General features: G+C 66.8%; 1 protein-coding gene across 5 annotated transcripts in view; it reads left to right on the forward strand.

The window, feature by feature from the left end:
* The first annotated feature begins 5520 nt into the window (after positions 1-5520).
* LOC122558936 (POC1 centriolar protein homolog A-like) overlaps positions 5521-19667 on the forward strand; it is a 189520-nt gene continuing 175373 nt past the window's right edge. For 3 of the 5 annotated variants that reach the window (XM_087994247.1, XM_087994243.1, XM_087994245.1), the window contains exon 1: positions 5521-5575. In XM_087994247.1, coding sequence (XP_087850373.1) covers positions 5561-5575 — 15 coding nt within the window. In that variant the 5' untranslated portion in view covers positions 5521-5560. The remainder of the gene's footprint in view (positions 5576-19667) is intronic. The other 2 variants (XM_087994244.1, XM_087994246.1) reach the window with 2 other exon arrangements.

Below are 19667 nucleotides of genomic sequence, written 5' to 3' on the forward strand. Positions count from 1 at the left end.
GTGTAGCTGAACAAAGAGACCTTGGAGTGCAGATTCATAGCTCCTTGAAAGTGGGGTCACAGGTAAATAGGATAGTGAAGAAGATGTTTGGTATGTTTTCCTTTATTAGTCAGAGCATTGAGTATAGGACTTGGGAGGTCATGTTGCAGCTGTACAGGACGTTGGTTAGGCCACTTTTGGAATATTGCGTGCAATTCTGGTCTCCCTCCTATAGGAAGGATGTTGTGAAACTTGAAAGGTTCAGAAAAGATTTCCCTCCTATAGGAAGGATGCTGTGAAACTTGAAAGGGTTCTGAAAAGATTTCCCTCCTATAGGTAGGATGTTGTGAAACTTGAAAGGTTCAGAAAAGATTTCCCTCCTATAGGAAGGATGCTGTGAAACTTGAAAGGGTTTTGAAAAGATTTCCCTCCTATAGGAAGGTATGTTGTGAAACTTGAAAGGGTTCAGAAAAGATTTACAAGGATGTTGCCAGGGTTGGAGGATTTGAGCCATAGAGAGAAGCTGAATAGGCTGAGGCTGTTTTCTCTGGACCATCAGAGGCTCAGCGGTTACCTGATAGAGGTTTATAAAATCATCAGGGGCCTGGATAGGATAAATAGACAAAGTGTTTTCCATGGAGTGGGGGAGTCCAGAACTAGGGGGCATAGGCTTAGGGTGAGAGGGGAAAGATATAATAGGGACCTAAGTGGCAACTTTTTCATGAAGAGGGTGGTGCCAGAGGTAGTGATGGAGCTGGTGAAATTGCAACATTTAAAAGGCATCTGGATGGGTATATGAATAGGAAGCGTTTAGAAGGATATGGGCCAAGTGTTGGCAAATGGGACTAGATTAGTTTGGGATATCTGGTTGGCATAGATGAGTTGGACTGAAAGGTCTATTCCCATGCTGTACATCCCTATGATTCTATAACTACTCTCTGCCTCCTATGGCCAAGCTAATTTTGCATCCAATGTGCCAACTCACCAAGGCTTCCATGTGATTCAATTTTCTGGACCAGCCTACCATAAAGGAACCTTGTCAAATGCTTTAAAAATGTCCAAGTTGACAACATTTACTGGCTTGTTGTCATTAATCATTTTTGTCACTTTCTCAAAAAACTCAATCAAGTTTGAGAGACAAGATCTCTGCTGCATAAAGCCATGCTGATTATTCCTAATAGGTTCATTCTTCTCCAAATGCAGGTAAAATCTGTCCCTAAGAATTTTCTTCATTAATTTCCCTATCACTAATGTGATGCTCACTGGCCTAAATTTCCTGGATTATTCTTGTTATCCGTCGTAAAAAAGGAACAATGTTGGCCATTCTCCAGGATTGTAGAACCTTGTCTATGGCTAAAGACCATGCAAAGATCTCAGTCAAGGCCCCAGCAATCTCCATCCTTGCATTCCAAAATAACTTTTGTCAGGTTCAGGGGCTTGTCTACCTTAATGTTTTTCAAGACACCTCCTCCTTCTTAATATCGACATGCCTCAGAGTACCATGAAACTCCTCTCAAATCTACCATCATCCATGCCTTGAATTTTGGTGAATACCATTGTGAGATACTCATTAAGGACCTCACACACTTCCTATGGCTCTACATATTAATTCCCTCCTTTGTTCTTGGGTGAACCTTTCCTTTCCCTTATGGTCATTATTCCCAAAATGCTCCCCCACTGAAACTTCAATAACCTGGTTAGGCTCATTCCACAATACTAGGTCTAATATTGCCCCTTCTCTAGTTGGACTATCTACATATTGTTTTAAGAATCCCTCCTGAATGCGACTAACAAATTCTCCCCCATCCACGCCCCTGGCACAAAGTCCCAGTGAATATTGGCAAGGCTCAACTCCTGGCCGACGTCCCACTTTACCATTACCATCAAGCCAGAGGATCAATTTTTCTTGCTGGAATAATATTATTAAGCTGGAGAGGGTTCAGATGAAATTTACCAAGATGTTTCCATGAGTTATAAGGAGAGGCTGGATACACTGGGAGTTTTTTTCACTGGAGTTTGAGAGATGACCTTATAGAGGTTGATAAGATCATGAGAGACATAGATAAGGTGAATAGCAGGTGTCTTTTCCCTAGGGTGGAGGATTTCAAGAGTAGGGGGCATAGTTTTAAGGTGAGAGGATAAAGATTTGAAAAAGACATGAGGGACAATTCTTTTTCCACAGAGAGTAGTTCATGTGTGGAATGAGCTTCCAGAGGAAGTGCTGCATGTAGGCATATGAATAAGTACATGCATTAGAAATGTTTGGAGGGATATGGGCCAAGTGCAGGCAGGTGGGACAAGTTTAGTTTCGGATTATAGTTGGCACAGACTGGTTGGACTGAAGGGTCTGTTTCAGTGCTGTATGACTTCATGACTCTAAAAATAAAATTACCCACAACAACAACCCTACATCTTCCTATGATCTACCTACATATCTGTTCCTCTATTTCCTGCTGGCTATTGGGAGGGCTATAGTATACTTCCATGGTGGTCATTGCATCTTGCTTATTCCTAAGTTTTACCAATATTGCTTTATTGGATGAGCCCTCCAAGATGTCCTCACCTGGAACAATTGTGACATTCTCCTCAATCAGTAATGCAACTCCCGCACCCCTTTTACATCCCTCTTTGTCATACCTGAAACATCTAAACCCTGGAATGCTGAACTGTCAGTCCTGTCCCTCTCTCAGCTAAGTTTCTGTAATGGCTACATCGCTGTCCCATGTATTAATCCAGGTTCTAAGCTCATCTGCCTTACCTGTTATACTCGTTGCATTAAAATAAATACACTGCTAGTCTTGTTGCAGTCATTAACCTGACCCTGCCTGTTCTTCCTCCTAGATTTATTTGATTTTGCCCCTCTCTTTTCTGCAAACACTCCACATGCTGACCTACTGCTCTGGTTCCCACCCATTAGTTTAAACTGTCCCCAGTGGCACGAGCAAATCTCCCCATAAGGATATTGGTGCCCCCTTCAGTTTGGGCGCAACCTGTCCTTTGTGTACAGGTCATTCCTTCCCTGGAAGACATCCCAATGATCCAGATATCTGAAGCCCTCCCTCCTACACCAGCTCTTCAGCCATGCATTCAACTGTATTATCTTCCTAGTTCTGGCCTCACTAACATGTGGCACAGAGAATACTCCTATGATTGCATCGCCAGAGGTGCTGATTTTAAACTTCCTACCTTAGATCCTAAATTCTCTTTGCAGGACCTATCTTTCTGCCTATATCGTGAGTACTAATATGCACTACGATCTTCGGCTACTCACCCTCCTCTTTCAGAATATCCCGTTCCTGCTCAGAGACCTAATTGACCCTGGCACCAGGGCAGCAATACACCATCCTGAAGTCCCGCTTGTGGCCACACAAACTCTGTGCCTCTGGCTTTAGAATCTCTCTCACTACCATTTGTCTACACTTCAACCCTTCCTGCCTTACACCAATGCCAGTCATGGTAGCACTGCTCTGGCTGCTGCTGTTGCTTTCCTCTGAAAGGCCATTCCTACCCGCCAGTATCCAACACGACATATCTGTATGAGAGGGGAATGGCCACTGGGGGACTCCTACACTCCCTGTCTTGTCTTCCTGCTAGTCACCCAACTCTTTTCTGTCTGTGTACTCTTGCTGCTAGTGTGACCAGCTTGCTAAATGTGCTATCTATGATATTCTCAGCCTCATTGATGCTCCATAGTGAGTCCTTCTGCAGCACCAGATGCTTCATGCAGTCAAATAGAAGCTGTAGCTGAACACACTTCCTACATCTGTTGTCACCATGGATACTGGCAGTGTCCCTGATTTCCCACATATTTCGGGAGGAACATTCTAAAGGGTTGGGTTCTCTCACCCAGGCACTATTTCCCTTTACTTTTATGATTTATTTTCACCTATCTAAAGCTTTTTGTACTGACCGTTCCCTGATTCATCAAGCTTTTAAAAAAAAATTGCTGGTTAACTTTTGCTAGTTTTCTCGGTTGGCAAAAATCACTTTCTTCCTGTCCATTTACATTCCTATTAAGTATATTTTCTTTTCTCTCTCTTTTAAACTTGACATAACGAGTCACATATTGCATTAACTAAAAAGAGAGCATGCCTGATAGCCATTGTATGGTTTGCCAGCTCTTTATACAAGCTAAGCTGCTGTTCATGATGAAGGTTGCTGCCGCCATCCTCTTTTAGTGTAGAAAACTCCAGGACCTGCTTTGTCTAGGATGGCAAAGCAAAACTCCTTCCTGGTTTAACTCGAAGAATTTACTGACATGTTTTTACATGTGAACAATCAATTACAGGTTACAGTATATTGATATGATTGGCAATGTAGCAGAAATTTTGAGAAGGACCATGTGTTAGATCTCACTCCTTTGAGATCCTAACCCGTTTACAGTGTTCAAGTGTCATCCTTTGTGTTTTGAATACACCTAGGCTCACAAGTATATCCGTGATGTTCAAAGTTCCACAGAGAGCCACATCCTGAGATCCACACTCAGTACCATGTGTTGCCATATGCACACTCTCAATCTCTCTCTCTCAAACAGCACTGTTCATGCTGGCTCAGAGCAGTACAGTTCCCCAGTTCCACTTCATCCTCTGGCTGTGAACATGCTAACAAGAAACATTTTCTTGTTATGTCAGAAAACTTCGAGGAAAATGTAACTTCAAAGTAGCGAGCTGCTCAGACGTGTTATGACATGCACTATGGAGTAGGGATGATGAGTGGTGGAGGGAAGAGGGGTAGGGGTTGATGGGGTGGAGGGAAGAGGGGTAGGAGTGATGGGCAGTGGAAGGAAGAGGGGTGGGGGTGATGGGGTGGAAGGAAGAGGGGCGGACAGAAGAGAGGTAGGAGTGATGGGCAGTGGAAGGAAGAGGGGTGGGGGTGATGGGAGTGGAGGGAAGAGGGGTAGGGGTGGAGGGAAGCGGAGTAGGGGGTGATGGGGTGGAGGGAAGCGTAGTAGGGGGTGATGGGGTGGAGGGAAGCGGAGTAGGTGTGATAGGGTGGAGGGAAGAGGGGTAGGGGTGTTGGGCAGTGGAGGGAAGTGGGGTAGGGGGTGATGGGGCATGGAGGGAAGAGTTGAAAGGGATGGTGGGGGGAAGAGGGTTAAGGGGCGATGGGGATACAGGGAAGAGGGTTAGAGATGATGTGGAGGTGGAGGGAAGAGAGGACTTGAAGCTGAACTACCTGGCTCACAGAAATACTGTGCTGCAAGAGGCCCTTTCAGCTGAGAAAATTTCCAGCACAGAAACAGACTCCTCAGCCCCTTATGTCCACACTGGTTATCAAACATCCATCTTTTCTGTAGCACTTGGCCATAAGCCTTCTAGATATTTTCTAATCAACCTGTTCAGAGATGTTATGACACTCCAGTGGAGCAGGTGGGTGTTGAGGCCCAGTGCAGGAGAAGGGACACTATCATTGTGCCACAAGAGCAGGTTGAATGACTGATATACGTCGGCAGACTGCAATGTGGCCTGTGCCTTTAAGGCAGGAAGGGGCGTGGCTTAGCGGCGGCGGCGGGGTAACCAGGGAGACGGCGGGAGCGCTGGGCCCAGGCGGTAACGGCACGGGCTCGAGCCCAGCAGGCAGGATGAGCACCTCACCGGTAGGTGACCCGCGTGCTCCCCCCCACCCACATTCATCCTTTATATCGCCCGTTGCGGGCCCGGGGAGGCCGAGGGCAAACTCTGGGGCTGGGGGTCGCCAGTCGCCAGAGGAGAGGATCAGATCAGGTCAGATCAGATGGGAGGGGGAGGTTAGCAGGAAGGGATTTGGGGCTAAGAAAGAACGGGGAGGGAGGAAAGAACTGAGAACAGGGGGCGGGTTGGAGGAGAGGGGTAAGGGGGGATGGGGTGGAGGGATAAGGGATGGACGGAAGAGATGGGGCAGTGGAGTGAAAGGAGATGGAGGGAAGAGGGCTGGAGGTGACAGGTGGGTGTGGAGGGAAGAGGGATACGGGGTCTGGGTGGGTTTGTGAATAGGAAGGGTTTGGAGGGATATGTGCCGGGTGCTGGCAGGTGGGACCAGACTGGGTTGGGATATCTGGTCAACATGGACGAGTTGGACCGAAGGGTCTGTTTCCATGTGGGGTGGGTGGGGGGGCGTTGTGGAGGGAAGAGGGGGTAATGGGGATGGGGAGGGTGGTAGTGGAGGGGATGGGGGGGTGGAGGGGAGGGTGGTGGTGGAGGGGAGGGTGGTAGTGGAGGGGATGGGGGGGTGGAGGGGAGGGTGGTAGTGGAGGGGATGGGGGGGTGGAGGGGAGGGAGGTAGTGGAGGGGATGGGGGGGTGGAGGGGAGGGTGGTAGTGGAGGGGATGGGGGGGTGGAGGGGAGGGTGGTAGTGTAGGGGATGGGGGGGTGGAGGAGAGGGTGGTAGTGTAGGGGATGGGGGGTGGAGGGGAGGGTGGTAGTGTAGGGGATGGGGGGGTGGAGGGGAGGGTGGTAGTGTAGGGGATGGGGGGGTGGAGGGGAGGGAGGTAGTGGAGGGGATGGGGGGGTGGAGGGGAGGGAGGTGGTGGAGGGGAGGGTGGTAGTGGAGGGGATGGGGGGGTGGAGGGGAGGGTGGTAGTGGAGGGGATGGGGGGGTGGAGGGGAGGGTGGTAGTGGAGGGGATGGGGGGGTGGAGGGGAGGGAGGTGGTGGAGGGGAGGGTGGTAGTGGAGGGGATGGGGGGGTGGAGGGGATGGGGGGGTGGAGGGGAGGGGGGGGGTGGAGGGGAGGGTGGTGGTGGTGGAGGGGAGGGTGGTGGTGGTGGAGGGGAGGGTGGTGGTGGTGGAGGGGAGGGTGGTGGTGGTGGAGGGGAGGGTGGTGGTGGTGGAGGGGAGGGTGGTGGTGGTGGAGGGGAGGGTGGTGGTGGTGGAGGGGAGGGGGGGGTGGAGGGGAGGGAGGTGGTGGAGGGGAGGGAGGTGGTGGAGGGGATGGGGGGGTGGAGGGGAGGGAGGTGGTGGAGGGGATGGGGGGGTGGAGGGGAGGGAGGTGGTGGAGGGGAGGGAGGTGGTGGAGGGGATGGGGGTGGTGGAGGGGATGGGGGTGGTGGAGGGGAGGGGGGTGGTGGAGGGGATGGGGGGGTGGAGGGGAGGGAGGTGGTGGAGGGGATGGGGGGGTGGAGGGGAGGGAGGTGGTGGAGGGGATGGGGGGGTGGAGGGGAGGGAGGTGGTGGAGGGGATGGGGGGTGGAGGGGAGGGAGGTGGTGGAGGGGATGGGGGGGTGGAGGGGATGGGGGGGTGGAGGGGAGGGAGGTGGTGGAGGGGAGGGCGGTGGAGGAGGGGATGGGGGGGTGGAGGGGAGGGCGGTGGAGGAGGGGATGGGGGGTGGAGGGGATGGGGGGTGGAGGGGAGGGCGGTAGTGGAGGGGAGGGGTGGAGGGGAGGGCGGTAGTGGAGGGGAGGGGTGGAGGGGAGGGCGGTAGTGGAGGGGATGGGGGGGTGGAGGGGAGGGCGGTAGTGGAGGGGATGGGGGGGTGGAGGGGAGGGCGGTGGTGGAGGGGAGGGCGGTGGTGGAGGGGATGGGGGGGTGGAGGGGATGGGGGGGTGGAGGGGAGGAAGGTGGTGGAGGGGAGGGAGGTGGTGGAGGGGAGGGAGGTGGTGGAGGGGAGGGAGGTGGTGGAGGGGATGGGGGGGTGGAGGGGATGGGGGGGTGGAGGGGAGGAAGGTGGTGGAGGGGAGGGAGGTGGTGGAGGGGATGGGGGGGTGGAGGGGAGGGCGGTGGTGGAGGGGATGGGGGGGTGGAGGGGAGGGCGGTGGTGGAGGGGATGGGGGGTGGAGGGGAGGGCGGTTGTGGAGGGGAGGGCGGTTGTGGAGGGGAGGGCGGTGGTGGAGGGGAGGGCGGTGGTGGAGGGGATGGGGGGGTGGAGGGGACGGGCGGTGGTGGAGGGGACGGCGGTGGTGGAGGGGACGGGGGGGTGGAGGGGAGGGCGGTGGTGGTGGGGACGGGGGGGTGGAGGGGAGGGCGGTGGTGGAGGGGACGGGGGGGTGGAGGGGAGGGCGGTGGTGGAGGGGACGGGGGGGTGGAGGGGAGGGCGGTGGTGGAGGGGACGGGGGGGGTGGAGGGGAGGGCGGTGGTGGAGGGGACGGGGGGGTGGAGGGGAGGGCGGTGGTGGAGGGGACGGGGGGGTGAAGGGGATGGGGGGTGGAGGGGAGGGCGGTAGTGGAGGGGATGGGGGGGTGGAGGGGAGGGCGGTGGTGGAGGGGAGGGCGGTGGTGGAGGGGAGGGCGGTGGTGGAGGGGAGGGCGGTGGTGGAGGGGATGGGGGGGTGGAGGGGATGGGGGGGTGGAGGGGAGGAAGGTGGTGGAGGGGAGGGAGGTGGTGGAGGGGATGGGGGGGTGGAGGGGAGGAAGGTGGTGGAGGGGAGGGAGGTGGTGGAGGGGATGGGGGGGTGGAGGGGAGGGCGGTGGTGGAGGGGATGGGGGGTGGAGGGGAGGGCGGTTGTGGAGGGGAGGGCGGTTGTGGAGGGGAGGGCGGTGGTGGAGGGGATGGGGGGGTGGAGGGGACGGGGGGGTGGAGGGGAGGGCGGTGGTGGAGGGGACGGGGGGGTGGAGGGGAGGGCGGTGGTGGAGGGGACGGGGGGGTGGAGGGGAGGGCGGTGGTGGTGGGGACGGGGGGGTGGAGGGGAGGGCGGTGGTGGAGGGGACGGGGGGGTGGAGGGGAGGGCGGTGGTGGAGGGGACGGGGGGGTGGAGGGGATGGGGGGTGGAGGGGAGGGCGGTAGTGGAGGGGATGGGGGGGTGGAGGGGAGGGCGGTAGTGGAGGGGATGGGGGGTGGAGGGGAGGGCGGTAGTGGAGAGGATGGGGGGGTGGAGGGGAGGGCGGTGGTGGAGGGGAGGGTGGTTGTGGAGGGGAGGGTGGTTGTGGAGGGGAGGGCGGTGGTGGAGGGGATGGGGGGGTGGAGGGGATGGGGGGTGGAGGGGAGGGAGGTGGTGGAGGGGAGGGAGGTGGTGGAGGGGAGGGCGGTGGTGGAGGGGACGGGGGGGTGGAGGGGAGGGCGGTGGTGGAGGGGATGGGGGGTGGAGGGGATGGGGGGTGGAGGGGATGGGGGGTGGAGGGGATGGGGGGTGGAGGGGAGGGCGGTAGTGGAGGGGATGGGGGGGTGGAGGGGAGGGCGGTGGTGGAGGGGAGGGCGGTGGTGGAGGGGAGGGCGGTGGTGGAGGGGATGGGGGGGTGGAGGGGATGGGGGGGTGGAGGGGAGGAAGGTGGTGGAGGGGAGGAAGGTGGTGGAGGGGAGGGAGGTGGTGGAGGGGATGGGGGGGTGGAGGGGAGGGAGGTGGTGGAGGGGATGGGGGGGTGGAGGGGAGGAAGGTGGTGGAGGGGAGGGAGGTGGTGGAGGGGATGGGGGGGTGGAGGGGAGGGCGGTGGTGGAGGGGATGGGGGGTGGAGGGGAGGGCGGTTGTGGAGGGGAGGGCGGTTGTGGAGGGGAGGGCGGTTGTGGAGGGGATGGGGGGGTGGAGGGGACGGGGGGGGTGGAGGGGAGGGCGGTGGTGGAGGGGACGGGGGGGTGGAGGGGAGGGCGGTGGTGGAGGGGACGGGGGGGTGGAGGGGAGGGCGGTGGTGGTGGGGACGGGGGGGTGGAGGGGAGGGCGGTGGTGGAGGGGACGGGGGGGTGGAGGGGAGGGCGGTGGTGGAGGGGACGGGGGGGTGGAGGGGATGGGGGGTGGAGGGGAGGGCGGTAGTGGAGGGGATGGGGGGGTGGAGGGGAGGGCGGTAGTGGAGGGGATGGGGGGTGGAGGGGAGGGCGGTAGTGGAGAGGATGGGGGGGTGGAGGGGAGGGCGGTGGTGGAGGGGAGGGTGGTTGTGGAGGGGAGGGTGGTTGTGGAGGGGAGGGCGGTGGTGGAGGGGATGGGGGGGTGGAGGGGATGGGGGGTGGAGGGGAGGGAGGTGGTGGAGGGGAGGGAGGTGGTGGAGGGGAGGGCGGTGGTGGAGGGGACGGGGGGGTGGAGGGGAGGGCGGTGGTGGAGGGGATGGGGGGTGGAGGGGATGGGGGGTGGAGGGGATGGGGGGTGGAGGGGAGGGCGGTAGTGGAGGGGACGGGGGGGTGGAGGGGAGGGCGGTAGTGGAGGGGACGGGGGGGTGGAGGGGAGGGCGGTGGTGGAGGGGACGGGGGGGTGGAGGGGAGGGCGGTGGTGGAGGGGACGGGGGGGTGGAGGGGAGGGTGGTGGTGGAGGGGAGGGTGGTGGTGGAGGGGAGGGTGGTGGTGGAGGGGAGGGTGGTGGTGGAGGGGAGGGTGGTGGTGGAGGGGAGGGTGGTGGTGGAGGGGAGGGTGGTGGTGGTGGAGGGGAGGGTGGTGGTGGTGGAGGGGAGGGTGGTGGTGGTGGAGGGGAGGGTGGTGGTGGAGGGGAGGGTGGTGGTGGAGGGGAGGGTGGTGGTGGAGGGGAGGGTGGTGGTGGAGGGGAGGGTGGTGGTGGAGGGGAGGGTGGTGGTGGAGGGGATGGGGGGGTGGAGGGGAGGGAGGTGGTGGAGGGGATGGGGTGGTGGAGGGGAGGGAGGTGGTGGAGGGGAGGGAGGTGGTGGAGGGGATGGGGTGGTGGAGGGGAGGGAGGTGGTGGAGGGGATGGGGGGGTGGAGGGGAGGGAGGTGGTGGAGGGGATGGGGGTGTGGAGGGGAGGGAGGTGGTGGAGGGGATGGGGGGGTGGAGGGGAGGGCGGTGGAGGAGGGGATGGGGGGTGGAGGGGATGGGGGGGTGGAGGGGAGGGCGGTAGTGGAGGGGATGGGGGGTGGAGGGGAGGGCGGTAGTGGAGGGGATGGGGGGTGGAGGGGAGGGCGGCAGTGGAGGGGATGGGGGGGTGGAGGGGAGGGCGGTGGTGGAGGGGAGGGCGGTGGTGGAGGGGAGGGCGGTGGTGGAGGGGAGGGCGGTGGTGGAGGGGAGGGCGGTGGTGGAGGGGATGGGGGGGTGGAGGGGATGGGGGGGTGGAGGGGAGGAAGGTGGTGGAGGGGTGAGGTGGTGGAGGGGATGGGGGGGTGGAGGGGAGGAAGGTGGTGGAGGGGAGGGAGGTGGTGGAGGGGATGGGGGGGTGGAGGGGAGGGCGGTGGTGGAGGGGATGGGGGGGTGGAGGGGAGGGCGGTGGTGGAGGGGATGGGGGGGTGGAGGGGAGGGCGGTGGTGGAGGGGAGGGCGGTGGTGGAGGGGAGGGCGGTGGTGGAGGGGAGGGCGGTGGTGGAGGGGACGGGGGGGTGGAGGGGAGGGCGGTGGTGGAGGGTACGGTGGGGTGGAGGGGACGGGGGGGTGGAGGGGAGGGCGGTGGTGGAGGGGTGAGGTGGTGGAGGGGATGGGGGGGTGGAGGGGAGGAAGGTGGTGGAGGGGAGGGAGGTGGTGGAGGGGATGGGGGGGTGGAGGGGAGGGCGGTGGTGGAGGGGATGGGGGGGTGGAGGGGAGGGCGGTGGTGGAGGGGAGGGCGGTGGTGGAGGGGAGGGCGGTGGTGGAGGGGAGGGCGGTGGTGGAGGGGACGGGGGGGTGGAGGGGAGGGCGGTGGTGGAGGGTACGGTGGGGTGGAGGGGACGGGGGGGTGGAGGGGAGGGCGGTGGTGGTGGGGACGGGGGGGTGGAGGGGAGGGCGGTGGTGGAGGGGACGGGGGGGTGGAGGGGAGGGCGGTGGTGGAGGGGACGGGGGGGTGGAGGGGAGGGCGGTGGTGGAGGGGAGGGCGGTGGTGGAGGGGAGGGCGGTGGTGGAGGGGAGGGCGGTGGTGGAGGGGAGGGCGGTGGTGGAGGGGATGGGGGGCTGGAGGGGAGGAAGGTGGTGGAGGGGAGGGAGGTGGTGGAGGGGATGGGGGGGTGGAGGGGAGGAAGGTGGTGGAGGGGAGGGAGGTGGAGGGGAGGGAGGTGGTGGAGGGGATGGGGGGGTGGAGGGGAGGGCGGTGGTGGAGGGGATGGGGGGGTGGAGGGGAGGGCGGTGGTGGAGGGGATGGGGGGTGGAGGGGAGGGCGGTGGTGGAGGGGAGGGCGGTGGTGGAGGGGAGGGCGGTGGTGGAGGGGAGGGCGGTGGTGGAGGGGATGGGGGGGTGGAGGGGACGGGGGGGTGGAGGGGAGGGCGGTGGTGGAGGGGACGCGGGGGTGGAGGGGAGGGCGGTGGTGGAGGGGACGGGGGGGTGGAGGGGAGGGCGGTGGTGGAGGAGACGGGGGGGTGGAGGGGAGGGCGGTGGTGGTGGGGACGGGGGGGTGGAGGGGAGGGCGGTGGTGGAGGGGACGGGGGGGTGGAGGGGAGGGCGGTGGTGGAGGGGACGGGGGGGTGGAGGGGAGGGCGGTGGTGGAGGGGACGGGGGGGTGGAGGGGATGGAGGGTGGAGGGGAGGGCGGTAGTGGAGGGGATGGGGGGGTGGAGGGGAGGGCGGTAGTGGAGGGGATGGGGGTTGGAGGGGAGGGCGGTAGTGGAGGGGATGGGGGGGTGGAGGGGAGGGTGGTTGTGGAGGGGAGGGTGGTTGTGGAGGGGCGGGTGGTTGTGGAGGGGAGGGTGGTTGTGGAGGGGAGGGTGGTTGTGGAGGGGAGGGTGGTTGTGGAGGGGATGGGGGGGTGGAGGGGAGGGAGGTGGTGGAGGGGAGGGAGGTGGTGGAGGGGAGGGAGGTGGTGGAGGGGAGGGAGGTGGTGGAGGGGATGGGGGGGTGGAGGGGAGGGCGGTGGTGGAGGGGATGGGGGGGTGGAGGGGAGGGCGGTGGTGGAGGGGATGGGGGGGTGGAGGGGAGGGCGGTGGTGGAGGGGATGGGGGGTGGAGGGGATGGGGGGTGGAGGGGAGGGCGGTAGTGGAGGGGATGGGGGGTGGAGGGGAGGGCGGTAGTGGAGGGGATGGGGGGGTGGAGGGGAGGGCGGTAGTGGAGGGGATGGGGGGGTGGTGGGGATGGGGGGGTGGAGGGGAGGGCGGTAGTGGAGGGGATGGGGGGTGGAGGGGAGGGCGGTGGTGGAGGGGAGGGCGGTGGTGGAGGGGAGGGCGGTGGTGGAGGGGAGGGCGGTGGTGGAGGGGACGGGGGGGTGGAGGGGAGGGCGGTGGTGGAGGGGACGGGGGGGTGGAGGGGAGGGCGGTGGTGGAGGGGACGGGGGGGTGGAGGGGAGGGCGGTGGTGGAGGGGACGGGGGGGTGGAGGGGAGGGCGGGGGTGGAGGGGAGGGCGGGGGTGGAGGGGACGGGGGGGTGGAGGGGAGGGCGGTGGTGGAGGGGACGGGGGGGTGGAGGGGAGGGCGGTGGTGGAGGGGACGGGGGGGTGGACGGGAGGGCGGTGGTGGAGGGGACGGGGGGGTGGAGGGGAGGGCGGTGGTGGAGGGGACGGGGGGGTGGAGGGGAGGGCGGTGGTGGAGGGGACGGGGGGGTGGAGGGGAGGGCGGTGGTGGAGGGGACGGGGGGGTGGAGGGGAGGGCGGTGGTGGAGGGGACGGGGGGGTGGAGGGGAGGGCGGTGGTGGAGGGGACGGGGGGGTGGAGGGGAGGGCGGTGGTGGAGGGGACGGGGGGGTGGAGGGGAGGGCGGTGGTGGAGGGGACGGGGGTGGTGGAGGGGAGGGCGGTAGTGGAGGGGAGGGCGGTAGTGGAGGGGATGGGGGTGTGGAGGGGATGGGGGGGTGGAGGGGAGGGCGGTGGTGGAGGGGAGGGCGGTGGTGGAGGGGAGGGCGGTGGTGGAGGGGAGGGCGGTGGTGGAGGGGAGGGCGGTGGTGGAGGGGAGGGAGGTGGTGGAGGGGATGGGGGGGTGGAGGGGATGGGGGGGTGGAGGGGAGGGCGGTGGTGGAGGGGATGGGGGGGTGGAGGGGAGGGCGGTGGTGGAGGGGATGGGGGGTGGAGGGGATGGGGGGTGGAGGGTAGGGCGGTAGTGGAGGGGATGGGGGGGTGGAGGGGAGGGCGGTAGTGGAGGGGATGGGGGGGTGGAGGGGAGGGCGGTAGTGGAGGGGATGGGGGGTGGAGGGGAGGGCGGTAGTGGAGGGGGTGGAGGGGATGGGGGGGTGGAGGGGAGGGCGGTGGTGGAGGGGAGGGCGGTGGTGGAGGGGATGGGGGGGTGGAGGGGACGGGGGGGTGGAGGGGACGGCGGTGGTGGAGGGGACGGGGGGTGGAGGGGAGGGCGGTGGTGGAGGGGACGGGGGGGTGGAGGGGAGGGCGGTGGTGGAGGGGACGGGGGGGTGGAGGGGAGGGCGGTGGTGGAGGGGAGGGCGGTGGTGGAGGGGAGGGCGGTGGTGGAGGGGACGTGGGGGTGGCGGGGAGGGCGGTGGTGGAGGGGACGGGGGGGGTGGAGGGGAGGGCGGTGGTGGAGGGGATGGGGGGTGGAGGGGATGGGGGGTGGAGGGGAGGGCGGTAGTGGAGGGGATGGGGGGGTGGAGGGGAGGGCGGTAGTGGAGGGGATGGGGGGGTGGAGGGGAGGGCGGTAGTGGAGGGGATGGGGGGGTGGAGGGGAGGGCGGTGGTGGAGGGGAGGGCGGTGGTGGAGGGGAGGGCGGTGGTGGAGGGGAGGGCGGTGGTGGAGGGGATGGGGGGTGGAGGGGAGGGAGGTGGTGGAGGGGAGGGAGGTGGTGGAGGGGAGGGAGGTGGTGGAGGGGAGGGGGGTGGTGGAGGGGATGGGGGGGTGGAGGGGATGGGGGGGTGGAGGGGATGGGGGGGTGGAGGGGATGGGGGGGTGGAGGGGATGGGGGGTGGAGGGGAGGGCGGTGGTGGAGGGGATGGGGGGGTGGAGGGGAGGGCGGTAGTGGAGGGGATGGGGGGGTGGAGGGGAGGGCGGTGGTGGAGGGGATGGGGTGGAGGGGATGGGGGGGTGGAGGGCAGGGCGGTAGTGGAGGGGATGGGGGGGTGGAGGGGAGGGCGGTAGTGGAGGGGATGGGGGGGTGGAGGGGAGGGCGGTAGTGGAGGGGATGGGGGGTGGAGGGGAGGGCGGTTGTGGAGGGGAGGGCGTTTGTGGAGGGGAGGGCGGTTGTGGAGGGGACGGGGGGGTGGAGGGGACGGGGGGGTGGAGGGGAGGGCGGTGGTGGAGGGGACGGGGGCGTGGAGGGGAGGGCGGTGGTGGAGGGGACGGGGGGTGGAGGGCAGGGCGGTGGTGGAGTGGACGGGGGGGTGGAGGGGAGGGCGGTGGTGGAGGGGACGGGGGGTGGAGGGGAGGGCGGTGGTGGAGGGGACGGGGGGTGGAGGGGATGGGGGGTGGAGGGGAGGGCGGTAGTGGAGGGGATGGGGGGGTGGAGGGGAGGGCGGTAGTGGAGGGGATGGGGGGGTGGAGGGGAGGGCGGTAGTGGAGGGGATGGGGGGGTGGAGGGGAGGGCGGTAGTGGAGGGGATGGGGGGGTGGAGGGGAGGGCGGTGGTGGAGGGGAGGGCGGTGGTGGAGGGGAGGGCGGTGGTGGAGGGGAGGGCGGTGGTGGAGGGGAGGGCGGTGGTGGAGGGGAGGGCGGTGGTGGAGGGGATGGGGGGGTGGAGGGGAGGGAGGTGGTGGAGGGGATGGGGGGGTGGAGGGGAGGGCGGTGGTGGAGGGGATGGGGGGTGGAGGGGATGGGGGGTGGAGGGGAGGGCGGTAGTGGAGGGGATGGGGGGGTGGAGGGGAGGGCGGTAGTGGAGGGGATGGGGGGGTGGAGGGGATGGCGGTAGTGGAGGGGAGGGCGGTGGTGGAGGGGAGGGCGGTGGTGGAGGGGAGGGCGGTGGTGGAGGGGATGGGGGGGTGGAGGGGAGGGAGGTGGTGGAGGGGAGGGAGGTGGTGGAGGGGAGGGAGGTGGTGGAGGGGATGGGGGGGTGGAGGGGATGGGGGGGTGGAGGGGATGGGGGGGTGGAGGGGAGGGCGGTGGTGGAGGGGATGGGGGGGTGGAGGGGAGGGCGGTGGTGGAGGGGATGGGGGGTGGAGGGGATGGGGGGTGGAGGGGAGGGCGGTAGTGGAGGGGATGGGGGGGTGGAGGGGAGGGCGGTAGTGGAGGGGATGGGGGGGTGGAGGAGATGGGGGGTGGAGGGGAGGGCGGTAGTGGAGGGGATGGGGGGGTGGAGGGGAGGGCGGTAGTGGAGGGGATGGGGGGGTGGAGGGGAGGGCGGTGGTGGAGGGGAGGGCGGTGGTGGAGGGGAGGGCGGTGGTGGAGGGGAGGGCGGTGGTGGAGGGGAGGGCGGTGGTGGAGGGGATGGGGGGGTGGAGGGGACGGGGGGGTGGAGGGGAGGGCGGTGGTGGAGGGGACGGGGGGGTGGAGGGGAGGGCGGTGGTGGAGGGGACGGGGGGGTGGAGGGGAGGGCGGTGGTGGAGGGGACGGGGGGGTGGAGGGGAGGGCGGTGGTGGAGGGGACGGGGGGGTGGAGGGGAGGGCGGTGGTGGAGGGGACGGGGGGGTGGAGGGGAGGGCGGTGGTGGAGGGGACGGGGGGGTGGAGGGGAGGGCGGTGGTGGAGGGGACGGGGGGGTGGAGGGGAGGGCGGTGGTGGAGGGGACGGGGGGGTGGAGGGGAGGGCGGTGGTGGAGGGGACGGGGGGGTGGAGGGGAGGGCGGTGGTGGAGGGGACGGGGGGGTGGAGGGGAGGGCGGTGGTGGAGGGGACGGGGGGGTGGAGGGGAGGGCGGTGGTGGAGGGGACGGGGGGGTGGAGGGGAGGGCGGTGGTGGAGGGGACGGGGGGGTGGAGGGGAGGGCGGTGGTGGAGGGGACGGGGGGGTGGAGGGGAGGGCGGTGGTGGAGGGGACGGGGGGGTGGAGGGGAGGGCGGTGGTGGAGGGGACGGGGGGGTGGAGGGGAGGGCGGTGGTGGAGGGGACGGGGGGGTGGAGGGGAGGGCGGTGGTGGAGGGGACGGGGGGGTGGAGGGGAGGGCGGTGGTGGAGGGGACGGGGGGGTGGAGGGGAGGGCGGTGGTGGAGGGGACGGGGGGTGGAGGGGAGGGCGGTGGTGGAGGGGACGGGGGGGTGGAGGGGAGCGGGGGGGTGGAGGGGAGGGCGGTGGTGGAGGGGACGGGGGGGTGGAGGGGAGGGCGGTAGTGGAGTGGACGGGGGGGTGGAGGGGAGGGCGGTAGTGGGGTGGTCGGGGGGGGTGGAGGGGAGGGCGGTAGTGGAGTGGACGGGGGGGTGGAGGGGAGGGCGGTAGTGGAGTGGACGGGGGGGTGGAGGGGAGGGCGGTAGTGGAGGGGACGGGGGGGTGGAGGGGAGGGCGGTAGTGGAGGGGAGGGCGGTAGTGGAGGGGATGGGGGGGTGGAGGGGAGGGCGGTAGTGGAGGGGAATGGTGGTGGAGGGGAGGGCGGTAGTGGAGGGGATGGGGGGGTGGAGGGGACGGGGGGTGGAGGGGAGGGCGGTAGTGGAGGGGACGGGGGGGTGGAGGGGAGGGCGGTAGTGGAGGGGAGGGCGGTAGTGGAGGGGATGGGGTGGAGGGGAGGGCGGTAGTGAAGGGGAATGGGGGGGTGGAGGGGAGGGCGGTGGTGGAGGGGATGGGGGGGTGGAGGGGAGGGCGGTGGTGGAGGGGATGGGGGGTGGAGGGGATGGGGGGTGGAGGGGAGGGCGGTAGTGGAGGGGATGGGGGGGTGGAGGGGAGGGCGGTAGTGGAGGGGATGGGGGGGTGGAGGGGAGGGCGGTGGTGGAGGGGAGGGCGGTGGTGGAGGGGAGGGCGGTAGTGGAGTGGACGGGGGGGTGGAGGGGAGGGCGGTAGTGGGGTGGTCGGGGGGTTGGAGGGGAGGGCGGTAGTGGAGTGGACGGGGGGGTGGAGGGGAGGGCGGTAGTGGAGGGGACGGGGGGTGGAGGGGAGGGCGGTAGTGGAGGGGACGGGGGGGTGGAGGGGAGGGCGGTAGTGGAGGGGAGGGCGGTAGTGGAGGGGATGGGGGGGTGGAGGGGAGGGCGGTAGTGGAGGGGAATGGTGGTGGAGGGGAGGGCGGTAGTGGAGGGGATGGGGGGGTGGAGGGGACGGGGGGTGGAGGGGAGGGCGGTAGTGGAGGGGACGGGGGGGTGGAGGGGAGGGCGGTAGTGGAGGGGAGGGCGGTAGTGGAGGGGATGGGGGGGTGCAGGGGAGGGCGGTAGTGGAGGGGAATGGGGGGGTGGAGGGGAGGGCGGTGGTGGAGGGGATGGGGGGGTAGAGGGGAGGGCGGTGGTGGAGGGGATGGGGGGTGGAGGGGATGGGGGGTGGAGGGGAGGGCGGTAGTGGAGGGGATGGGGGGGTGGAGGGGAGGGCGGTAGTGGAGGGGATGGGGGGGTGGAGGGGAGGGCGGTAGTGGAGGGGAGGGCGGTAGTGGAGGGGAGGGCGGTGGTGGAGGGGAGGGCGGTGGTGGAGGGGAGGGCGGTGGTGGAGGGGAGGGCGGTGGTGGAGGGGATGGGGGGGTGGAGGGGACTGGGGGGTGGAGGGGAGGGCGGTGGTGGAGGGGACGGGGGGGTGGAGGGGAGGGCGGTGGTGGAGGGGACGGGGGGGTGGAGGGGAGGGCGGTGGTGGAGGGGACGGGGGGGTGGAGGGGAGGGCGGTGGTGGAGGGGACGGGGGGGTGGAGGGGAGGGCGGTAGTGGAGGGGACGGGGGGGTGGAGGGGAGGGCGGTAGTGGAGGGGAGGGCGGTAGTGGAGGGGATGGGGGGGTGCAGGGGAGGGCGGTAGTGGAGGGGAATGGGGGGGTGGAGGGGAGGGCGGTGGTGGAGGGGATGGGGGGGTAGAGGGGAGGGCGGTGGTGGAGGGGATGGGGGGTGGAGGGGATGGGGGGTGGAGGGGAGGGCGGTAGTGGAGGGGATGGGGGGGTGGAGGGGAGGGCGGTGGTGGAGGGGAGGGCGGTGGTGGAGGGGAGGGCGGTGGTGGAGGGGAGGGCGGTGGTGGAGGGGACGGGGGGGTGGAGGGGACGGGGGGGTGGAGGGGAGGGCGGTGGTGGAGGGGACGGGGGGGTGGAGGGGAGGGCGGTGGTGGAGGGGACGGGGGGGTGGAGGGGAGGGCGGTAGTGGAGGGGACGGGGGGTGGAGGGGAGGGCGGTAGTGGAGGGGAGGGCGGTAGTGGAGGGGATGGGGGGGTGCAGGGGAGGGCGGTAGTGGAGGGGAATGGGGGGGTGGAGGGGAGGGCGGTGGTGGAGGGGATGGGGGGGTAGACGGGAGGGCGGTGGTGGAGGGGATGGGGGAGTGGAGGGGAGGGCGGTGGTGGAGGGGACGGGGGGGTGGAGGGGAGGGCGGTAGTGGAGGGGACGGGGGGGTGGAGGGGAGGGCGGTAGTGGAGGGGAGGGCGGTAGTGGAGGGGATGGGGGGGTGCAGGGGAGGGCGGTAGTGGAGGGGAATGGGGGGGTGGAGGGGAGGGCGGTGGTGGAGGGGATGGGGGGGTAGAGGGGAGGGCGGTGGTGGAGGGGATGGGGGGTGGAGGGGATGGGGGGTGGAGGGGAGGGCGGTAGTGGAGGGGATGGGGGGGTGGAGGGGAGGGCGGTAGTGGAGGGGATGGGGGGGTGGAGGGGAGGGCGGTAGTGGAGGGGATGGGGTGGTGGAGGGGAGGGCGGTGGTGGAGGGGAGGGCGGTGGTGGAGGGGAGGGCGGTGGTGGAGGGGAGGGCGGTGGTGGAGGGGAGGGCGGTGGTGGAGGGGAGGGCGGTGGTGGAGGGGATGGGGGGGTGGAGGGGACGGGGGGTGGAGGGGACGGGGGGGTGGAGGGGAGGGCGGTGGTGGAGGGGACGGGGGGGTGGAGGGGAGGGCGGTGGTGGAGGGGACGGGGGGGTGGAGGGGAGGGCGGTGGTGGAGGGGACGGGGGGGTGGAGGGGAGGGCGGTGGTGGAGGGGACGGGGGGGTGGAGGGGAGGGCGGTGGTGGAGGGGACGGGGGGGGTGGAGGGGAGGGCGGTGGTGGAGGGGACGGGGGGGTGGAGGGGAGGGCGGTGGTGGAGGGG

This window comes from Chiloscyllium plagiosum, unplaced genomic scaffold, assembly GCF_037043375.1.
Source record: "Chiloscyllium plagiosum isolate Xiang-an unplaced genomic scaffold, Cpla_swu_hap1 HiC_scaffold_14, whole genome shotgun sequence".
In the NCBI taxonomy this organism is placed as follows: domain Eukaryota; kingdom Metazoa; phylum Chordata; class Chondrichthyes; order Orectolobiformes; family Hemiscylliidae; genus Chiloscyllium; species Chiloscyllium plagiosum.